Source organism: Magallana gigas, chromosome 7 (genome assembly GCF_963853765.1).
Source record: "Magallana gigas chromosome 7, xbMagGiga1.1, whole genome shotgun sequence".
Taxonomy (NCBI): Eukaryota; Metazoa; Mollusca; class Bivalvia; order Ostreida; family Ostreidae; genus Magallana; species Magallana gigas.
Genome location: NC_088859.1, coordinates 50,325,477 through 50,345,043, shown reverse-complemented (window position 1 = coordinate 50,345,043; position 19,567 = coordinate 50,325,477). Strand labels below are relative to the sequence as shown.

The following is a 19,567-nucleotide window of genomic DNA, read 5'->3' as shown; positions in this document are numbered from 1 at the left end:
GTAAGCTAATATAATTCTTAAATGGATCTACATTTTTACCTACCTTCTCAAATGCTACATGTATATTACCTTATAATTTACTTTTTGATTTATTATGAGTCTATTTATACTCGTTGAATATACAAATGTATATTCTCATTTTAATTTCAAATAACGAAGAAGCACCTCTTTAGAATCAATTCTTGAGATTCAAATGTTTTATTTTGAAGTACATAGAACAGAACAGAACATAACTTTAGTATGGAAACAAACCAAATACATGTATAAATACTAGTATATTTTACATTAAAGTTTTAACATTTATAGAACTTAAAAATATATTTGTATAACAATCTACTTTCTTAACATAAATAGCACACTTTATATATAAACAACGAAGAGGCTCCAAGAGTATCTAAGCAGGTTCTAGAATGCCTGTGTAGTTGATATAATTCATCACAATAAGGTGTACGGTGTCACAAAAAAAAATCTTAAGAAGAAATAAAACCTTAGACATAAACTGTGATCAAATGGAAAAATACGGAGGTGGGTCATGAATAATTCATGAGAATTCAAGACAACATTGCGCAATCACAAACAGCTGATCTGTTTGAAGTAGTTCACATGACAGATGTTAATTCCTTCCTCAAAGAATGGATTTGGATTTTCTGCGTTCGACAATTATAATCATATATTTATTTAATAAATACATCCACATGGATATAGACATTAATCTATGTTATTAGCGTTAATATCACAAAAAACAACAGCAAAGAGAAAACTAAAAAAAACAAACACAAAAGAAACCTAAAAAAAACCATGAGGGCACGTGAGTTGTGGTCCCTACAAAGTACACATGTATATTATTCATGTTGCAGAGTTTTTTATGAATTTTTTTCACCAGTAGGATTTTGAACGATAGAATTTCCTATCAGTACTAAGTTAAAGGAGTCTGGATAATGAACAAATTTTAAAACATTTGATATTCCTGAGAATTAAAGGAATGATTTTCTTAGCCATAAGCTATTCTTAAGTAAAGAAAAATCCCAAATATATCAACTTTAGAATATGAATGCTAGTAGTTTCATATTCCTATAAAAAAAAAAATGACCCGCAACTTAGTTGTCAATGCGTCAATTTAACATGCAATATTGAATTTACTTGATAAGTGACCTTTCAAAGTTTTTTTTATGTAGATATCAATATGTTGTAGGTTGAACAAATTAAACACTGGTATGCGATTCCGGGATACTAGCATTTGTAGTTTTTTTATTACCGCCCCGGACATCGCGTCTGGTGTATGAGAGTGATTTGGACTATATGACTAAGGATGTTTTCACTAAATACGTGACATTGTTATATAGGATCTACAACTTACACTGGACAAAAAGACAACGAAACAAAATCAAGCGTGAGATTTATGATTTCTCTTACGTAATCGGGAATTCCCAATGAATTGTTTCGATATAATTATCGAAATGAATGGCAAAGCATTGAATTAACGTTGTCTGAATACATTTGACCATCATCCGTGAAACGAGGACAAATATTTGTGACAAGAGAGTTCAAGAAGATAGACCCATATCCATCAGTCACTGTAGAGGGAACACATTACCTTATGTAAATGAGCGCTAGCACCACCCTCCTAATGACTGTCGTGTCATGTGCACTGAAGCGTAACGTGTGTAAGGAAGCGAAACAAACGGCAGCCATTATCTCAAAATAGGTAATATGCAGTACTAGAGAGAGAGGGGGCGCATAGTTTTACTTGTAGTGGCCTTACAATCAGCTGACTGTGTTTCCCGATCCCCGGCACGACCCCTAGAAAACCCCGCTTCCTCCCAGTGACTGAGGGTAAAATGTCTGAGACAATCACCACAACACAAGTCCCCACGGAGAAACAGAAGGCCAAAGTCAGGTTCGCCAAAACTACGAAAGTCAACACCACACGGACCCTTCCGCGTCTGATCGAAAAGAATGGCACGTGTAACATTGAGTCCAGAACCATCAGGGGTAAGAACATCCGCTTTATGAGCGACATTTTCACCACCCTCTTGGAGATGCAATGGAGGCTGTTTCTGTCCTTGTTTGCGCTCTCCGTTGTCTTTAGCTGGGTCACATTCGCCGGTGTGTATTTTCTTATCGCCTACACTAATGGAGACTTTGAGGAGAGTAATGTGATAGAGGAAAAACCGTACTGTGTAGAGAACGCCCATGATTTTATTTCTATGATTTTGTTTTCGATGGAGACGCAGACGACAATAGGATACGGAACTCGTTACGTCACAGACAACTGTTCGGCTGCTGTATTCATGGTAACAGTCCAGTCTATTTTAGGGGCTCTTTTACAAGCTCTTCTGACGGGTATTGTTATTGCCAAAGTACAGAAACCAAAGAAAAGAGGCAATACAATTCTGTTCAGCAAAAATGTGTGTATTTATCAAGACGGGGAGGACAGGTATTTGTACTTACGTGTAGGGGACCTCCAAAAGTCAGACATGATTGACATGCATGCACGCGCTGTGTGCGTTAAAGACAAAATAACAAGTGACGGAGAATACATTTCACATTTTCGCCACGACCTTGATCTCTACAGTGAGTTAAACTCGAATCGGATCTCTCTGAGGTGGCCCATCGTCCTCCAGCACAAGATCACACCGACCAGTCCTTTCTGGGCTCTGGACGAGGGCGAGATCAAGTCCGCGGACTTTGAACTAATTGTGTTCCTCCAGGGGGTGATCGAAAGCACGGGGATGTCGTTCCAGGCCCGTACCTCCTACCTACCTCACGAGATCCTCTGGCAGCACAAGTTTAAACCCATGTCCACCGTCTGCACTCCTTCTGGTGTGTTCGAGTTTGACTACAAACAGTTCAACGAGACCATTCACTTCCCATCCTCGACCCCGAGCGTCCTCAAGAAGTTTGTCAGGGCCCGCTACATGCGCTCCTCCTCCCCAGGGGATTACTCCCTAGGTGGGGAGTCGGGTATCGCCGATATGGACGATGTCATATCAACCAATTCAGACAGCACCGACCTATCTAACGACAGCACTAAATACCAGAAAGTTTCCATTAATATGTACGACTGACAAAACCTACTAATTTATCAGACATGTACGCTTGTTTGGTTTTTGAAGATTTATAACAGATACATGTATGAATGGCGTGGCCAATAGTGCTGTGAATTTGCTATTAAATGGCGTATTATTACTATGTACTATTTTTATAAGAATTTACTTTGTTTTAAATTTTTATATATTGAAATAAAAATGGTAGAAATTCATTTGGTACGCTGAATTATGTTTATTTGAATTGGAAAAAGTGTATGTTCTTTGCAATAATAACTGTGAATTTCTCAAAATCATCAATGATATTCCCTACAAACCTAAATCCTTTAATGTATAATGTTGACCGAGCTTTTCGCATGCTCGGCCTCTGTACCCGGTTCTCAAATGTTAGTCTTTTGTTTGCAAAAAATAACTAAAATAAACGACATTAAAAGAAATAATTTAATATTAAAGGTATGTGTTTAATGCTGCTTAACACTTTTATTATCTGACAATAATAAAACGGCAAGTGAATCATTTCAATTTCCAAACAAACGCATCTTGCAGAAACTTGCATCTAATAGAATGGGATCGTTGACATTCCTAGAGTGGTTACGGTTCTCAGGGATCTTGGGTGCATCACTCTTACCCTTAAACAACACCGGTCTAGCCGTCAGGTAGTCACTATGCTGGTTAAATGACATGTCATTGCAGCAGTAATTTGTCCGTGTTTTGTAATTCTGACACCTTTACGTGTAACCAGTCGCTAACGAGGGATCAGCCATTGAGGCGTGGCGATCATGTTCAATCAATGTGGTTAATTACTAGACGATGTTACATCGCCTGTCCATGTTTTTTTGTTACCGTTGGTGGTTTTTTTAAATGATAAAAACGACCTGCAAATTATAAAATTTAACACCGTAACCTCCGATTTCAAGAGTTACGTGAAAAGAGTTGCCAAATTACGCACCAACAGCGCCATTGCATGACAATGACGTCATGGAACGTCTCAAAGTTAAGATGCAATGTATTTAGAGTACCCGTTCTGACCGGATTTCAGCATTCCTCGCTGTAACCCACGATAACCCAAGGATTGTACTGAGTCCAACAGGTGTCCCGGGCAACATTCTGCTGCTACAATGCATTCCGTATTTCCTCACTGCGTGCGCTAAAAACCGGCATACATGTTGGGGCGCCTGTTATGTCTTGATTACGTACAACTAATGTAATGTTGACGTCACCAATCTCTTATTATACCATGACCAGCTAAGTTGTAATTCTTTATATGTGTATCTACTGCACATTTTCTTAATGCATCTAATATTTATTTAACGTATATTGCATAAATTAATTTTTCCGCAAATGCAACTCTTCCAATAAAACTCATATGTTCAAAATGTTGATTATTAAGCACAACACAAATTTGCATCTGCTTCCTAAATTCCTACTGTGCTTCCAAATTAACTCTTCATCTTAAGTTTTGATAGTGATTTATACATTGTATTTTTTTTAGTAGCTTGGGCTTTCAGCTCAGTTATGCCTATAAGTGAGCAGCAAAGTTTTGACAATCGCCTTTTCATCTGTAAACATTTTACATGTTTTTCTTTTTTCCGTTTTGCATGTCGTAGATTTCCACATATTTTAAAACAAACAAAATACAAAGAATTGTGATGTTATACAAGAAATATATTGTAATTTCTTTTATTACAATTTGAGATACAAAATAGGTCTTTTTTGGATCCATATCTAATTGAATATTTAAGCATTGAATCTTTATTTTTGAAAGACTTGGTCCCATATTAGTGCAAGGGTGTGTGTATACAAATTAAATATAGCACGCTTAAACTTTTCTAAAACTTCAAATTCTAAAACTTAAGGCCAAGATCTAGTAAATAAAAGGTGCCTTCACATTTATGAAATTCAAGATATAATTTCGTTTAATGATACTTAATATCTTAAAATTTGATCCAGAAACTTTGGCTATTTGCAGTTTTTTGTATTTGTATTTCAATGTAGTAGGACAAATTGTAGTTTGAGAATTCACGGTTTTGTAGAATGTGATAACCTTGACGCCATATTGTTTCCTAATCGGCAACGGTATATTGCGTTGCCACAATCGCTCGCCGGCGACGCGCGTTCCAGCAATCGGCGACGAAGGCAACACCGGCAAATCCGGCGATTCCGGTTAAATGGAAAGCACCCACAGTTAAGATGCAATGTATTCAGAGTACCCGTTCTGACAGGATTTCAGCATTCCTCGCAGTAACCCACGATAACCCAAGGATTGTACTGAGTCCAACAGGTGTCCCGGGCAACATTCTGCAGCTACAATGCATTCCGTGTTTCATCACTGCATGCGGTAAGAACTGATATAGGTGCGCCTGTTATGTCTTGATTATGTACAACTAGTGTAAAGTTGACGTCACCATTCTCTTATTCCACCTATACGTACCTTGACTAACTAAGTTGTCATTTTCATACGTGTACCTACTACACCTTTTCTTAATGCATCGAATATTTATTTACCAAATATTGCATTAATTCTTTATTCCGCAAACGCAACTGTTCTAACAAGGGCACCGCTAAGCGGAGCATTCCCTCGCGACATGAATTATTGTAGAAGGGAATGCATTATATAAAAAAAAATACATGTATATGTATCAGATCAGAATAAATCTGACATAAGTATTCATATTCTTAAAACCACTTTGAATTCATTATATCTTGAGAGAGGTGTACATTTACGTGATTGTACAGCTTTCCTATTCCTAGCAGAAACTCAACATAAATGCTTTAAAGATTAATAAATTTATATTCATTTAGTGACATCCATTATTATATACGCATAAATAAACGATTCGTATACATTATAAAACGTAGCTGAAGATCTGGCGATCTGAAGTCTGCTCTGATGGACAATTCTAGTCGCCTGTCGTATGTCAACCCGTAGTAGAAGATATGGCGATCTGAAGTCTGCTCTGATGGACAACTCTAGTCGCCTGTCGTATGTCTGCTCTGATGGACAACTCTAGTCGCCTGTCGCATTTCAACCCGTAGTAGAAGATATACAGCTTTTATTACTATAAAAAAAAATCCGGTGATAAATGTGCGATATCTGTCAGTCTCTTCTGAATTTTGGACTAGTTCCATTCTAAGTAATATGGAAACATGTCCAAAATTCGACTGCTTGTTTCGATGTAAATGGGATGACTTTAATCTCTTGCCCGTTCAAATTTTAACTATGGACAATATTCTAACACCCCCTCCCCCATTACTACAAAACGTTTGTTTTTTACCTTTACTGAATTTAAATCCCAAAAATATCAAGTTGTTGATTTGAACTGCATACGGTAGTGATTTATCTCAAGTCGTACATAAAATTACCGTAAAATCTATTGTCAAGTCGTACATAAAATTCCTGTTTTAATTTCGTTTATTTAGTACGATAATTAAAAAAATATTTAATCAATTGACTTGAAAATCTATAGGGTTTGTCCTTTTACCATGCCAAAGAAGTGTACAAAGTTTGATGAACATTCATGAGAGGGTTTTCTTTGAATTTTGCTTAAAGCAATATGAGCTGCGATTTTCCTGTTGAAATTCATTTAAAGAAAATGTTATTTTCTACTAATATGACAAAATATATCATGGTTTTAAAATTTCTGTTAGCTCTGTTTCTGTTGGAAAAGCCATTAAGATGCCTTAATTGGAGCAATATTGAATTAATGTCGTCCTGTACAAAAATTAATCTGCTATATATTCCTTATAAGTTACATCTCGCTCCTGACAAAAATTAATGATTTTTTCAAATCTTATTTATCTAAAAAGTTTAAGTTACAGGCAGACTTATAATACTAGCATGTTTTTGCAACAAAACAAAATTCTAAGAAATACAGCTCATATTGCTTTAAAAACGTTTGCTAAAAAGCTGAAAATGGACACACATAACTACATACACACACACACGCACAGCAGTGATGCAATACCCCCCTCGCAACAAGTTGCGCGAGGGGATAATAAAACATTTATATTCAAAATGTTGATTATTATCCAAAACACAATTTTGCATCTGCTTCCTATATTCCAACTGTGTTTCAAAATTAACTGTTCACCGTAGTCGTTTAAGTTTCGATAAAGATTTATACATTGTAATTTGTTTTTACTGTAGCTTGAGCTTTCAGCTCAGTTGTGCCCATAAGTGAACAGCAAAGTTTTGACAATCGTCTGTTTATCTGTAAACATTTTACATGTTTTTCTTTTTTCCGTTTTGCATGTCGTAGATTTCCACACACTTAACAAAAAAATACAAAGAATTGTGATGTTATACAAGAAATATAATGTAATTCCTTTTTATAAAATGTCTTTTTGAATCCATATCTAATAAGTTATTTAAGCATTGAATCTTTATTTTGAAAGATTTGGTCTTGTAAGTGCAAGGGTGTGTGCATACAAATTGAATAAGGCACGCTTAAACTTTTATAAAATTCCCTCTCCGCAATCATGATTTATTTTTCAAAATCTCTGCCTTATTCTACGAGTAATGCTCAATTAACGGAAAAGCCATTAGAGCAGCCGAATTCTGCTGACAAATATAGTGCATAAAGGCTCAAGTGAGCTTTTCTGATCACAATTTGTCCGTTGTCTGTCGTCGTTGTCGTTGTCGTCGTCGTCGTTGTTAACTTTTCACATTTTCATCTTCTTCTCAAGAACCACTGGACAGATTTCAACCAAATTTGGCACAAAGCGCCACTAGGTGAAGGGGATTCAAGTTTGTTCAAATGAAGTGCCACGCCCTTTTTAAAGGGGAGATAATTGAGAATTATTAAAAATTTGTTGGTATTTTTCAAAAATCTTCTTCTCAAAAACTATTAAGCCAGAAAAGCTTAAACTTGTGTGGAGGCATCCTCAGGTAGTGTAGATTCACGTTTGTTTAAATCGTGGTCCCCGGGGGTAGGGAGGGGCCACAAGAGGAGGATCAAGTTTAACATAGGAATATATAGAGAAAATCTTTAAAAATCTTCTGCTCAAAATTTATTAGGCCAGGAAAGCTCAACTTTGAGTGGGAGCATCCTCAGGTAGTGTAGATTCAAGTTTGTTCAAATCATGGTTCCCAGGGGTAGGGTGGGGCCACAATTGGGGAATCAAGTTGTACATAGGAATATATGGAGAAAATCTTTAAAAATCTTATTCTCAAAAACTATTAGGCCAGAAAAGCTCAAATTTAAATGGAAGCATCCTCAGGAAGTGTAGATTCAAAATTGTTCAAATCATGATCCCCGGGGGTAGGGTGGGGCCACAATTGGGAGATCAAGTTGTACATAGGAATATATAGAGAAAATCTTTAAAAATCTTCTTCTCAAAATTTATTAGGCCAGGAAAGCTCAACTTTGAGTGGGAGCATCCTCAGGTAGTGTAGATTCAAGTTTGTTCAAATCATGGTTCCCAGGGGTAGGGTGGGGCCACAATTGGGGAATCAAGTTGTACATAGGAATATATGGAGAAAATCTTTAAAAATCTTATTCTCAAAAACTATTAGGCCAGAAAAGCTCAAATTTAAATGGAAGCATCCTCAGGAAGTGTAGATTCAAAATTGTTCAAATCATGATCCCCGGGGGTAGGGTGGGGCCACAATTGGGAGATCAAGTTGTACATAGGAATATATAGAGAAAATCTTTAAAAATCTTCTTCTCAAAAACTATTAGGCCAGGAAAGCTCAACTTTGAATGGAAGCATCCTCAGGTAGTGTAGATTCAAGTTTGTTTAAATCACGGTCCTCAGGGGTAGGGTGGGGCCACAATAGGGGGATCGTGTTTTAAATAGGAATATATAGAGAAAATCTTTAAAAATCCTCTTCTCAAAAACTATTAGGCCAGAAAAGCTCAAATTAAAATGGAAGCATCCTCAGGTAGTGTAGATTTAAGTCTGTTCAAATCATGATCCTCGGGGGTAGGGTGGTGCCACGATTGGGGGATCAAGTTTTACGTAGGAATAAAGATAGAGAAAATCTTTAAAAATCTTATTCTCAAAATCTATTAGGCCAGATAAGCTAAAATTAAAATGGAAGCATCCTCAGGTAGTGTAGATTCACGTTTCCTCAAATCATAGTCCCCGGGGGTAGGGTGGGGCCACAATTGGAGGATCAATTTTTACATAAGAGTATATCGAGAAAATCTTTTAAAAAATTTCTTTTAATAACTATTTGGCCAAGAAATCTCAAATTGGCATGTAACCATCCTCAGATAATGTAGATTCAAGTTTGTTCAAATCATGGTCCCTGGGGGTAGGGCGGGGCCACAATGGGGGATACATTCTTATATATAGAGAAAATCTTTAAAAGTCTTCTTCTCAAAAGTATTAGGCCAGGAAAGCTCAAATTTGAGTGGAGGCATCCCCAGATCATATGGATTCAAGTTTGTTTAAATAATAGTCCAGGGGTAGGTGAGGCCACAATGGGGGATGAAATTTTACATAGGAATATATAGAGAAAATCATTCAAAATCTTCTTTTTAAAGACTATTTGGCCAGAAAAGCTTAAACTTGTGGAGAGGCATCCTCGGGTAGTGTAAATTCAAGTTTGCAAAATGACAGTCCCTAGTGGTAGGGCGGGACCGTGATGGCGGTTTGAATTTTTACATATGAATATATAGAGAAAATCTTTAAAAATATTCTGGGAAAGTTTTTTGGTCCAAAACTCAGTACTTAGTGTGAAAGCACAGGTTATGAGATTAAAGGTAGATTTAAGTTTGATGAAACCATGATTCCCTAGAGAATAGTGGGGCCACGAAATGGGGGGGGGGGGTATATAGGAATAGAGAAAAATCTTAGAGGTACAACAACAAAAGGGGCTTAGTATTTACCAAAAAATAAGAGGTGGATAAAAATTGGCAGATTTTCAAATTTTTTTAGCAAGATCTACTGTACTCAGTTGTCATGATATTTTGATACTGTAATGCTAATTTGATCAGAATTAAGGCAATTGTTGCTCAGGTGAGCGATGTGGCCCCTGGGCCTCTTGTTACTGTTAAAAATATTTAAATCAATGAAATATTAATCAGCGTAAGTATAATATCAGGTCATGATTCGGTTTAAAGTCGCGAGGAGAGTCAGTCATGTTCTTCGAGAAATACTGAAGGAAGATTGTATTCATACAATTTGGTGACTCAAATCAACCACGGCAAATTAATAAGGGGAAGGAGAACGTAAACGTAAATATTATATCATAATATATTATGAATCTGAAATAAGAGTTATAATCACATGACACAATAAGATATTGTACGTATTTATGATAAAATACAATTGTAAAAATCATACATTCTATTGTATTTAATGATATTGTATCCTGTTTGATTCAACAACAATCATAACGTGATAAAAATTCATCACATGATCCAATATTCTAAAATAGTTAATATCAAATAATAATGTATCGAAATTTTAGTCAAACTTTTATAAATAAAATACAATGAAATTAGTTTTTTGGTTTTGAAAAAAGGCATCTGCATCTTTGCATCAAAGCCAACTCTTTGTCATATACTAGGTATTTATATAAAGATCTGTATAAAGATCAACCTTTACGAAGCTAGGAACCTGATCCTACCTCTTTCTTTTTAGAGGTCTGTGTTGCTCTGCTTTGAATTTGAATTTCGATTCATGGGTTTTTGAGATGGTTGACATTGTTGTCATTTTTCATATAAAAAGTCTGAAGTTTTTTCTGTATCTTTTTTCTCTGTTTTTAGCATCTCTGATAACCAAGTCAAGATTGTTTTCCATTCCTTTAAACAGAGCCCTTTTTCTTACAGATGTGTCTTAAAATGACGACGACTATCCGACCCCTTTTAAACTGAACTAAACTTTATTTATTTTACAACGACTGATAAGCAAGTTCTACAACTAATATTAATATCTCTCGTTGGCAGGGATGTTAGCGACCCCTTTTAACATTGACCCTTCATGAACACAAACTGTAAGAGATCGCAGCAGTTTCAGCTACACATAATAAAATAATTGCATAAAAATTGTTATATAAAGATTTAAGTTATTGAAATTTTTATTGCTAAAAGAGTGTTACCATGGTAAGTAAATAGCACTTTAAAATTCCATATTTTTTTCTTCATTTTACTTGAGCATAAATAGTTTTAACGGAAAAAATGAATCTTTTGTTTTAGTTTGGGAAAAAAATAATACAATTGAAAATTGAAATCGGTTGCTATGGAAACAACAACTAAAAATCACAAACATCTGCATATTTTGATGTACTACTGAGGGTTTTTTTTTTCTCATACCTGAAACATGATACTATAAAATGAATTGATTTCAATGAAAAGACCAAACGTCCTCAATTTTAAAGCAATATCAGTTGAATCTGTATTTTAGCAATAGGAATCGCCTTTACTATAACGTTTGCAAGAATTAGGATTTTCTGAATGATTTTTTACGTTAACATATTTCTTTAGCAACAGCAGTTTTAAGATGCCGGATAATGCTTCAATATATATATATGACAAAAATTTAGCATGTTTTCCACAAATAGCAACAAAAATTAATTTTAAATTGTGTTTAAAACAAGCCATGGTGTTGGATTTCTTCATTCTTCTCTTGTTTTGAACCTTGTTACCATAGCAACAAACGCCAATTTATTTTTATCTAGCATGTACATTTTAAATACATCTATGAGTCTGGTTTAATGATTACCTCAATGGCCTTTAAAAATATGAAAAAATCATGTTTTGAAAATGATTTTTTGTTTCCTTGGTAATATTTTTAAGAGTTTGATATGCCCACCAATGTTTTTTCTATAATTTGAAAATTGACCATACAGTCAATTTAATTTTTTATATTTCATAACTTGAATACGCTGAACAGACTTTCTATATTGCTTTAAAGTAGTTGAGATTTGCCATTTTTCTACCTTTGGTCTTTTATATTACCTACTACAGGTAAGGCAAGGGGTGGCTGGTCAAGCTGAACATTTGTATATTTAGTTGTGTTTATAAAGCCAGAAGAAATGACTCTTCATTTCAAGTAAAACTGACCAAATATATAAATAATAATTAGATATTCCATTTTGTAATAATCTTTATTTCTTCAAGTAGCTTTCCCAAAGTCTTTAATTCCAGTTAAACTTAAACTTAATCATAAATGTTCAAACATGTCTTTAATAATCCATTGTTTTTTAATTCATTTTTTTTAGGGGGGGGGGTGGTTTTAAATTTAAAGATAAGACTGTGTTCATTTTTAGGAAGCAGTCACTGTAACTCTTATCTTTTGTGATTTGGTTTCACCAATACTATAAAAAGTGTTTTTCTTCCCGTAGTTAGGGGGATAGCCCTTAGTGACTAACTACTTTTGGTGGCGTAGTAATATGCCACCGTACACAGTTCTCATCTTTGCTAGCCAAAAGTTTCTGATCCGCACCGCCCCTCAACTACTCAATGAGGAGCGGTGCGGATCAGAAACCCTTGGCTAGCGAAGATGCTCAGTTCTACATTTTGTGCTTTCTTTATTTTATATTGTCTTGTAAGAGTCGGCTGTTCATCATGATATGTTTTATGTTGTTGATTATAATAAACGCATAATTTGTCGTATACTGGTCATTGTTTATCTTTTCACGTAGATTTTTGATTTAGACAAAGTACAGTTAAATGTTTCTCTATGTAATCATATCTTGTACTTTATAGCTATGAAACAAACCTGTTCATTTATGTTTAGCACATCAATCATTTTTTATATCAGCGAGATCGTTTCTCTAAGAGAAATGTTGAATGCTAGCTACATGGCTATCTTATTTTAAAAGAAATAAAGAAATAAGACCGATGGTGGAGTAATCTTTAGAAAATAATGTAAATATTGATTTTTATTTAATTCCATATTTAGAAATTCAAAAAATGTTCATCAAGTTGGCAGTTTTCCTTTTTAATAATGTATCTGCAAAAAAATGTCACAAGTGTCAACAACTTTACCCCCAAAACCCCCTTTTGTCTTTTGGATTATTCACGTGATATACGTTAATAATGATTAACTAAAATGTTCCTGTTCTTTAAAACAAATTGGTTCTCTTCCTCGGAGACCGATGGCTTCAAATTTTCTGATTGTGGTTTAGACATTCAAACAAGGAAATTCAATTCTAATGCATCCAGGCAGGTCCCTGTTTATATCCCAAACAACGATGTGATGCAGAAAAATTGTCCTACTTGTATCTATATATCAAGCTTAAACTGCACAAATTAGGGTTCAGTTATCAAGAAAGTTGCACAAGAGACTGGTGTCATTTTTTGTGCTCTTACGGTTTAATTTCACATTAACTACATGGCGAGTTCTACAAACATGGCTAGAATAGCGACAACTGTAAGGCCAGAAATGAATGTTGAGATCAACATGTCGACAGTTTCCTCGAAAATTGTCTCCGAAGAAACGACGACTTCTGTATATGAAAATGCCGGCCCCGTCACGATTTTATTCATTCTCGGGGCCCTGGGGAACGCCGTTGCAGTAGGTGTACTGTGTTGTAACGTAAAGACCCACAAATGGCGACCATTTCATCGCTTTGTATGTGCGCTAGCTATTTCTGATGGAGGAGGGATCCTAGCGTCCTATCCTTTTGCCGAGTATCGGTACATTTCTGAGTTTAAAGTGGATTTCTCGAAACCCGTGTGTGACTTCGTAGGATTCGTCTTCATGTTTACCTTAATGTCGTCTGCCATGATCGTCTGCTGCATGTCTCTCGACAGATTCTTTGCTACTTTTTATCCATTTCAGTATAACTCCCCATCAAAAGGATTCCGAACCAACGTAATCTTAGCTATTGTGTGGTGTCTTTCGGGAATCCTCAGTAGTCTTCATCTGTACGGACTGGGATCCAGTAGGACCTTTTACCCTGGCTCATGGTGTTTTCTGAATTTTATTGATGTGAATTCGAACAATTCACAGGCCACTCAGAACATCATCTATTCCTACATCTACGCCCTTACAGGACTAGCTGTCCTCCTACTGATGGTCGGAGCCAACACTGCCGTGGTCCTTTACTTCCTCAGAAACAGGTGCATCTTGAAGAAATCCACCAAAAGCACGAGAGACTTGCAGATCATTATATTTCTGCTTATCATCGTTGTCGTCTTCACTTCCCTCTGGTCACCTCTTATGGTATTACCGGTTTATTATCTCTTTCAGTTTATTATCGCATTTTAAACTGATCAAATTTTATTATAGAGTAACCACCTTAAAAATGTGATGTTGATGCACAAGTCTAGTGTTTCTCTATCATTTTAGTTAAAACCAGAAATATCTTGATAAGGCTTTGAGAGATTTTTTTTGGAATTTTTTAAGGGGCTTATTTGAAATATGCCCGGTATATCAATTTACATGTATCACCCCGATATATTTTCCATAAATATATATGAAGATATTATAAATGATTTGCACAGAAAATTAAGTTTGGTTGATTATAAATCACCCCAAATTCGGCATATTTCATAACGTTTGACTGCATTTCTGCACGTACGTGCATATTTCAATCATATTTTTTTTTATATTTAGATGACTTTACATAAACAAATTTTCTGGTGAAAAAAAATCCTTTTTTTCTCTAGTTTTCAAATATATCATTTTTTAAAAGTGCATTCAATGTCTTTACATTACAGCAGTTTTCTCTCTGCGCGCATAAAAATGCGTCAAAAGGCGTACTTGGTCGGCGGCCATGGTATAGATTTAAACGGATTTTTTTTTCTTTAATTTCTGAACAAATTGCCAACCTTTGTATTCAATATAATTTAATTTTTTTCTCCCCAGATTATCATTATTCAACATGCCTCTGGAGTTATTCGTGGAGATGGCGAAACTGAACTCGTTCTACTGCGCATGGGTGTGACGAATTCCGTCCTCGACCCCTGGATTTATATTCTTTTCCGAAAAGAAATTCTCATATTGCTGCTTCGTGCTGTGGAGATGGTAACAAGACGGAAGCTAAGCATATTGCAAAAACTTTCCCCAAATCGCGGTGTCTGCGATCAACGGACTTCATTTAATCGATAATAAGTGCATATATTCTGAAATATTAAGATAGTACATACATACATAGTCATTGTGAAAAACGATTTGAATGGGACTTTCAGATTGATATTAACCAAAACTGATTTAATGTGAATAATTTACATTATTATATTTTTTTACTTTATGGCAGTCGTTCATAACTATATAATTAATTATTATTAATTCAATAAGGTTGTAAAATATCATTTGAGTAGCCAGGGAAAATATTTAATGGTTATATATATATAAAATAAGATAAAATTCCCGTGTTAGATCCTCTGTAAATAAGTTTTCAAAGATATGGATCGGAAAAAGTGAAATCAAACTATGATTTTAACTCATATATCAATTTCACATTAAAGCACAAAAGTGTTATGAATGTGCAATGAAATTTGTAAGAGATAATGAAGAGAATAATTTAATAGTGCGAAAGTACTGTATACCTTGCAAGGAATGAAGACATGCAAATGAATGGCAATACCCGTATTTCCCTCTTAAAACAATTCGTTTCAGAAAAAAGTTTTCAGAACAATGTAAAGAACATATAACTATCGCGAAAAACTGTTGGATTCGTTCAAGAGGAGGTGAAGGACAAATTTTCGTCGGTGGGGATTGATGTGTAACTTATCTTGCATCTTACCTGTATTATCCTTGGCTATTTTTTTTTTTTTACTTTTTATTCTTTTTTTATAAATCATTCCATCAGAACACATATATGTTTTGTTGATTATTTTAATCGACCTTCCTTGCAAATCTTTCATTTATTTCTTTGTTTTCATATGCATCTTAGAAAAGTAAATTTTTTTTATTAATGTTCCTAAATTGTAGCATTCATATCCGTAGAAATTTTAGTGAGATAAAGATAACAGTCAAACTATTTGATCTGCAAAATATTTTTTGAGACAAAATAGAAAAAGATATTAACGAGGGCAAATAAAGCAAAAGTCAAAAAGCAGAATTACAGCAGATTTCCGTCAATGAATTGAAAAACTTTTCAGGTAGACATTATTTTGATATTTGTTATAGAGGGCTTGTCGATAGCAAATATCACTTGTATTCAAGATATCTAACAAGAAACAATAACAGCATATGTGCATAGTTTACAAAATATCTATACTTCAGAATAGAGAAATGTTTATTCCGTTATTTTAATCATAACCGACCTGGATATATATTTTTAGCGCAGCATGTTCATTTTAAATCTGGCTATTTCTTATATATTTTTGAATTGTTATATCATATACAAAGCTGTAACGATGCTATAAGTACTGGAGCTTAGGTTCAAGCACTGTCACTAAAGTGAGAAAATAATATATTTCATCGTTTTCTTAAATGGACATCAAAGAAGTAATCGGTGTATAGTGTCTCCAATTATCAAAATTATAGAAAATGATGCTTTTTGATGCATTTAAAAATACATTTACAACGAATACAAAGATAATTTGATATGTTATTATTGTACATTTGTACATTTTTAAACCTGCTCTTGAGTAAAACTTGCATCTAAAATGACCAAAAATAAGCTAATTATGTTATTCAAATTTAATATCAAATGTCGCCAAATCCATCACGTAATATGTTTAACCACGTTGGGGAATAATAACTCCAATCCAATCGTAAAATAAAAAAGTAATAGGCATAAACAATTCTTACACTTCAATGGTGAGTTTCTAAAAATATTATTGATATATCCATTTTCATAATGATACATCAAAGTAATGAATTTTAAAACTATTTAAGTAAGTACAGAACTTAAATAGCTCACATACATAACTTATTTTTTTATCATAATACAACAAACATCTCACCATTAAACCTTAGTTCATTTGAATTCTCATGGAAACATTTTCAATGATGCGCAATTTGTGTTTATTTTCTTTCAATCATGTGCATATTGTGTAAACCGTAACTATAAAGTTCTAATTCGTATTTTATATTATAAATGATGCACGTATACTTACCCAAAATATGAAAACATTAACTTCCATAGGAACAGATGAACCTTGAAATCCACCACCAGCACGAGACACGTGCAGGTCATTATATTCCTGCTTATCATAGTAGTCGTTTTTACCTACTGTCGGTCGTCGTTTAAGGTATAATCACTTTAACCTTATCTTAATTTGTGTTGGATTTTGTATTTGTTAAAGAAATTCTTTCAATAAAGAAACATTATTTTTTCTCATATAATGAATTGGTTTGATTTGTATAACATTTAACAGTATTATCTGAACTTTCGAATGAGATCAGTGCTTTATTAATAAGATTCGTTATAACCTTATACGTTCATTTCCACCTTAAAACTTAATTAGCTCGACTAAATCTTAATTTTATGCGTGTTATTATTTAGCTAATTAAAATCTTATTATGAACGAAGTCACAAAAATGGACGCAAAATTGCAAATAAATGAAAATATTGCCATTTTCCTTCATATTTTGCATTTGAAAGTATAGAGCGTAGGTCTGCTCAAGTATGATTGTTACATATGTTTCTGTTTATAAAATTATGCAACTATAGTAAAAAATGGTACTTGAGCAAGCATATGTCGATGTTTACAAGTCAAAATACCGTCGCAAAACACCCATATTTTGCTTAAAAACATTAAATTATCAAAACAAGACAATCTTCATGACGTCATTTCCACATTAAACGTGATGCAAGGGGTCCGGGGACGCGATAGTGGACGAAAAAAATTCATATGTCCACAAAAATAGTATGTATGTGTGACTTTTGTGAATGTCGTGGAAATGATAGCCATTTTGATACTTAAATGGTACATGTGTATCTTCGTTGGAACATGCTGTATTAAGGATTTAGGTGGTTCACAAGCTGTAACGATGCTATAAGTACTCTTAATTCCGATTGGCGATAATCTTAAACACCCCATCGTTAAAAACTTGAACAGCAAAGTTACCGTGGCAGTGAATACATGTCGTATATATAATGATTCCTGGAACAGCCAGCCTCGCCGTAAATGATGACAGTAGCCTAAATCAGATTGATTACTTTACATTTTGTTGACTGAATGAGGTGATGGGTTTACAAATGTAGGAATGAATGTGTTCATGTATATGCTAAACAACAAATTAACTTACAATTTATAATCATATGACAAAAGTCAAGCTTATTTAATATCCAACTATCCTTTGTCTTGTATACAAAAAATATCAATAATATATCACTCTGTAAAATGGCCCCGAGGTTATAAAACTTTCTTGAGTACGATCTCGTATTCCAAATCGTACTCCGTGCTCCAAACCGTACTCGTACTCAAGGTGTCGAGGTTATACAGCGAACAACATTGAAGCGTTAAATAGGGGTTTACTCCAGGCCCCGAGGTTATAAAACTTTTTCCATATTCATACTCCAACTCGTACTCCGTACTCCGAGTATTCCACTGAGTACGACTCTAAAAACTGAGGTTATAAAAGTTTTGGAGTATGTTCTCCGCTGAGTACTATTTGGAGTATGCCCCAAAAGCCGATCGATGAAAGTGTAAGTCTCTGGAGAAAGACAGAGAACGGTAATTCATCTAAATAGTCCTGGCATGTTGGCAAACTGTACATGTATTCAGATTAATTTTTTATCAACAAAATGTAACACATTATTTACATGTACATATTACCTTCTTCATCTGCAAGCATTGAGATGTGTCTGCATCTATAACTTATGAATTTTTGAGCAACAAAGACGATAAATCCAGTGTAATTGGTAAAATTATCAACAAAATGTGTTTATGATAAATCTCTCTCTCTTTCTCTCTCTCTTTCTCTCTCTCTCTCTCTCTCTCTCTCTCTCTCTCTCTCTCTCCGATATGAATATAAAAGAAAGAAGTAAGAATTTACCTGGATATGAAGAGAGTATTTCAACATAGAATTAAGTTCGATATATCTTAAGTTTTCCTGGCTTTTTAACGATTTTGATATTTTACATGCCAAGAAAAGGTCAGAAACGACGCCAATACAAAACTGGAAAGTCACTGCCCCCAAGTGGATATCTCTTAAGATATCTAGTGAGCAGTTCCTGTATTAGGAAAAAAGGAAAGAGTTTAATTAAAAAATACAAACATATACTTGGGAAAATCACAAAAATACTGAGAAAATCCGTTTATTATCACACTCAGAAAGTATACACTAAGGAAATTATATCGGTATTCCAATTTAATTGCAACATACTATATTTGCCTTAATTCTTGTGAGAAAAAACAACATCTAATATCTTGAAGGGATAGGATGGGGGTTGGGGTTGGAATTGCATCAATGAACATATGCCAAAAGCCAAGGACACACGTAAAGTTTCTCATTTCAATTTTTTTGGGAATGTGCACGAGAGTTTAAAGGAGCATGGTCACGATTTTGATCAATTTTTATTTTTATTTTTTTATTATTTACCACGCTTTATGACTGCATTTCTAATGATCAAATGAAATTTGGGTGCTCGTCGATGAGTTTTAAAGCTATACACGCTATAATTTGCGTCAATTTTGAATAAAGGGGAAAATGTATGTGTTTGA

General features: G+C 34.5%; 2 protein-coding genes across 2 annotated transcripts; both read left to right on the top strand.

Moving 5' to 3' along the window:
• The first annotated feature begins 1,305 nt into the window (after positions 1-1,305).
• Positions 1,306-3,262, top strand: LOC105334120 (ATP-sensitive inward rectifier potassium channel 12). Its single transcript, XM_011437454.4, has one exon. The coding sequence runs from the start codon at positions 1,839-1,841 to the stop codon at positions 3,066-3,068; it is 1,230 nt and encodes a 409-aa protein (XP_011435756.3). The 5' UTR covers positions 1,306-1,838; the 3' UTR covers positions 3,069-3,262.
• A 9,767-nt stretch (positions 3,263-13,029) lies between these two features.
• On the top strand, positions 13,030-15,748 carry LOC109619502 (prostaglandin E2 receptor EP4 subtype). Its single transcript, XM_020069689.3, has 2 exons — positions 13,030-14,168; positions 14,814-15,748. The coding sequence occupies exons 1-2, from the start codon at positions 13,335-13,337 to the stop codon at positions 15,054-15,056; spliced, it is 1,077 nt and encodes a 358-aa protein (XP_019925248.3). The 5' UTR covers positions 13,030-13,334; the 3' UTR covers positions 15,057-15,748.
• The last annotated feature ends 3,819 nt before the right edge of the window (positions 15,749-19,567 follow it).

Excerpts from the sequence above, each read along its gene's own strand:
- LOC105334120 (XM_011437454.4), top strand. The coding sequence starts at position 1,839 with ATGTCTGAGACAATCACCACAACACAAGTCCCCACGGAGAAACAGAAG.
- LOC109619502 (XM_020069689.3), top strand. The coding sequence starts at position 13,335 with ATGGCGAGTTCTACAAACATGGCTAGAATAGCGACAACTGTAAGGCCA. Across the intron at positions 14,169-14,813 it reads CCCTCTGGTCACCTCTTATG|ATTATCATTATTCAACATGC; the intron begins GTATTACCGGTT and ends TTTTCTCCCCAG.